Source organism: Palaemon carinicauda, chromosome 30 (assembly GCF_036898095.1).
Source record: "Palaemon carinicauda isolate YSFRI2023 chromosome 30, ASM3689809v2, whole genome shotgun sequence".
Classification (NCBI taxonomy): Eukaryota; Metazoa; Arthropoda; class Malacostraca; order Decapoda; family Palaemonidae; genus Palaemon; species Palaemon carinicauda.
Genome location: NC_090754.1, coordinates 31,083,776 through 31,087,423, shown reverse-complemented (window position 1 = coordinate 31,087,423; position 3,648 = coordinate 31,083,776). Strand labels below are relative to the sequence as shown.

The following is a 3,648-nucleotide window of genomic DNA, read 5'->3' as shown; positions in this document are numbered from 1 at the left end:
GTCTCATTCATTCTTTTTCTCTTTTTAAGATTTTAACAGTTTTAAGAAGCAAAGGTGTTATAGATATGATTCAAGTTTCTATTTTTCAGATTTTTATCGCGTACTCAATTTTTCATCTCTCATATTTAATATGATTTTTTTTAATTTAACATATATATATATATATATTTATATATATATATATATATATATATATATATATATATATATATATATATATATATATATATATATATATATATATATATATATATATATATATATATATATATATATATATATATATATATATATATATATATATATCCCGAGTTTATTCGGGCCACTTCTGTAAGTGTTGAGCTTGACTCATCGGGCTGGTAATTATAATAGTAATAATGATATAATGATGATTATAAAATAATCATTATTATAATAATTGACTATTATTACTATTATTATATAATTATCGTTATTAGTTCCATTATTATTGCAGTGTTTTTTTTTTTTTTTTTTTTTTTTTTACATTCTTCTTATGCATATATCTTTTTTTTTCCCGCAGATAAACCCAACCAAGATGTCACCGGAAAAGCTGTTCTTCCACATGAAGCTTCTTCTGTGCCTGGTGATCGTGGCCAGCGAAGGCAAGAAACGCAAGAACCGGAACCGGAATCCGGAGGCAGCTGCGCAGTCGCAACCGGCCCTCGGTGAAAATTTCAACATGTGCGATATCCAGACGCCGGAGGTCATCTACTGCTACTGCGATGTCCTTGATCCAGATCAGGTGAGGGAATGAGTTGATTTACGTGATTGTGAGTTGCTCAAAAAAAAAAAAAAAAAAAAATCTGCCGAAATTTTCGAAAAAAATTTTGGCCCGAAAATCGGCCGAAATTTTCGAAAAAAATTTCGGAAAAATTTTCGGCCAGGAAAGCAGCCGAAATTTTCGAACAAATTTTCAATAAAATTTTCGGCCCGAAAATCGGCCGGGGGAAAAAAAAGAAAAAAAAAAGAAAGAAAGATGCTACTCTGTGCTAAAAGACTATTGCAACACATGCTATTTCATATACCCACACAGAAGAATTTCTAGTAATATGTTTTATTCCTTACACAAACTTAGCCATATGACCAGTTATTCCACTCATATTTTTATACCTTTCTGATCCAGTGCATTCTTTTATGCTGCTAGGGAAACACCTTCCTTGTTTCAATCTCGCCATCTTCCCAACCTATTTCTAGTAAATCTCAATATTCATCCGTTTATCGTCCCTATCTTCATGTGACAAAACCAATCAGCAAAATCGGGTCAGTGTTTCATACCAACGCTCTCACTTGTGTATGCATCCAAACAGTTCTTGCCCATTTAGCCCTTCATGTTCCACATGATAATATACGAACAGGTAGTAGGTTATACAGGGCACCAGCCACTCGTTGAGATACTATCGCTAGAGAGTCATTTGGTACTTTGACTGGCCAGACAGTACTACATTGTATCCTTCTCTCTGGTTACGTTTCATTTTTTCTTTACTTACTCGTAAACCGAGTAGTCTGGCCTATTCGTTACATATTCTCATACACTTGACAACACTGAGATTACCAAACAATTCTTCTTCGCTCAAAGGTTAATTACTGCACTGTAATTGTTCAGTAGCTACTACAGTATTCCTTTCAGTAAGGGGAGAAGTTACTCTTCAGGTACGGTAAGCCGCCGTTTCTAGGAGTGACACTCCAAAATTAAACCAATGTTCTCTAGTCTTGGGTAGTACCATAGCCTCTGTACCATGGTCTTACTATATCTTGGGGTTGAGTTCTCTTGCTTGAGGGTACAATCGGGAATACTATTCTATTTTATTTCTCTTCCTCTTGTTTTTTTTTTTTTTTTTTTTAAGTTTTTATAGTTTATATATGAAAGATTCAATTTAATGTTGTTGCTGTTCTTAAAATATTTTATTTTTATTGTCCATTGCTTATCTTGTAGTTAAATTATTTCCATAATTTCTTTTCCTCAATGGGGTATTTTCCCCGTTGGAGTCCTAGTGCTTATAGCATCCTGCTTCTCCAACTAGGGCTGTAGCTTAGCAAGTAATAATAATAATAGTGTAATTATAACTGTAAAGATTGCATTTTTTCTCTCCTTCCTTGTCGAGATCTACTCTTTAATTTCCCTAAAGCTTCCTCAAAAATATCGGAATTCCAACTTATGATCATATATACAATTTCTTCACTCTAAAACCCCTTGCAGAGATTCTCCTGTCTTTCTATATTCACATCTACAGTAATTCACGTCTTTTTCATTTTGCCGTAATTTGTTACTTGTCTCTTGCGATGCTATCCCATAAGGAGGTATTGTTGTCAGTATGCTTCAAGCTCTCCACAGTATGCATTACTTTGAAGGTCTTTGCATCATCCTTTCGGCCCCGAATTGCACTTGCATTTTAGCCTTCGAACATACCTACATTATCTGTTCCTTTCTTCCATTTTATCCTCCAATTCCACAACTTTTACTTAATGCTACAGCTGAAGGATGTTTCATATTTGCTAGTGAACACTTATCCCCAGTCCTAGTTCGGTACCTTCTGGCTTAAATTCACAATTTCAATAAATTTTCCAGGTACCTCTACGAATCAAGTACTATTACTACAAACCCTCCATCTTACATTAGTCTGTCTTTCATTCTTCTGTGTACTGTCATAACTTTGTCGTTTGCTAATATTAATTTTTTTCTTCTCTCAGACGCTATCAAAACCTTTTGCCATTCTCTGTGACATATCTACCCCGTTGCATGAATCAGATATTGTACTATCTGCAAACAGCAACCACTCAACACTATATTTGTTACAATTGGTTTTCTCCTATAAATTGGTACGATCATATCCTTTCGTTTCCATAACGTATCTCATCCCTCTATTAAAATCTTTTCTCATGGAAGTGAATTGTGCATTGTCTCCAGAGGGATTGACGTGCTGATGATTAGCTCTGTGTGTAGTTAGATGATCTGCCTAATGCCATGGATGATTTTACTGTGGAACATTACCCTTGCTATAGAGGTCAGAACTATGTTCTGGTTATGACGGTTCACTTATTTCCATCTGGAACTTCCTGTTAGAGGTTTTCTCATTTAATATTGGGTAATGAGGTCTACAACAGTATGGACTGGTGCCACTCAACATTACTTTTTTACTCATACAAATTCTTACCTAGTCCAGCCTTGTTTATTAACATTCACCAGTTCATGTTTTCCTTCATTTGGTTTTGAAGGTTGGCAATCTTTTCATTACAGGGTTCAGTTATTGTATCCTCCTTTATAATGGTAAGCATTGGATTTTTTTATTTACTGATTCATGTTTTTTTTTTTTTGTTTTTTTTTTTTGGGGGGGGGGGTGGGATCTTAACTTGTCTTCATGTAAGTAGAATTATATAAAGTAGAATTGTATATTTTGCATTAGTTTTAGGAGAAACGAGTGTCTAGTATTTTCTTTTTCCGTGCTCATTTAATTTCGAAAAACAAAAGGAAATTAGATTGCTTACCCACCTTGACATTTAATCGTATAAGATTTGGACAAAGGTCTGTAAACGAACTGCTATAACTGTAATCACGTTGCTGCCGTTGAACACACGTCCGTTTATACGCTCAAGTAAGCAATTCACGATTTAACAATTGAAGTATGAATG

At 34.3% G+C, this 3,648-nt stretch overlaps 1 protein-coding gene across 1 annotated transcript in view; it reads left to right on the top strand.

The window, feature by feature from the left end:
* The first annotated feature begins 545 nt into the window (after positions 1–545).
* Positions 546–3,648, top strand: part of LOC137622973 (connectin-like) — a 575,164-nt gene continuing 572,061 nt past the window's right edge. The window contains exon 1 of the mRNA XM_068353585.1: positions 546–763. Within this exon, the coding sequence (XP_068209686.1) occupies positions 557–763 (207 nt within the window). The 5' untranslated portion in view covers positions 546–556. The remainder of the gene's footprint in view (positions 764–3,648) is intronic.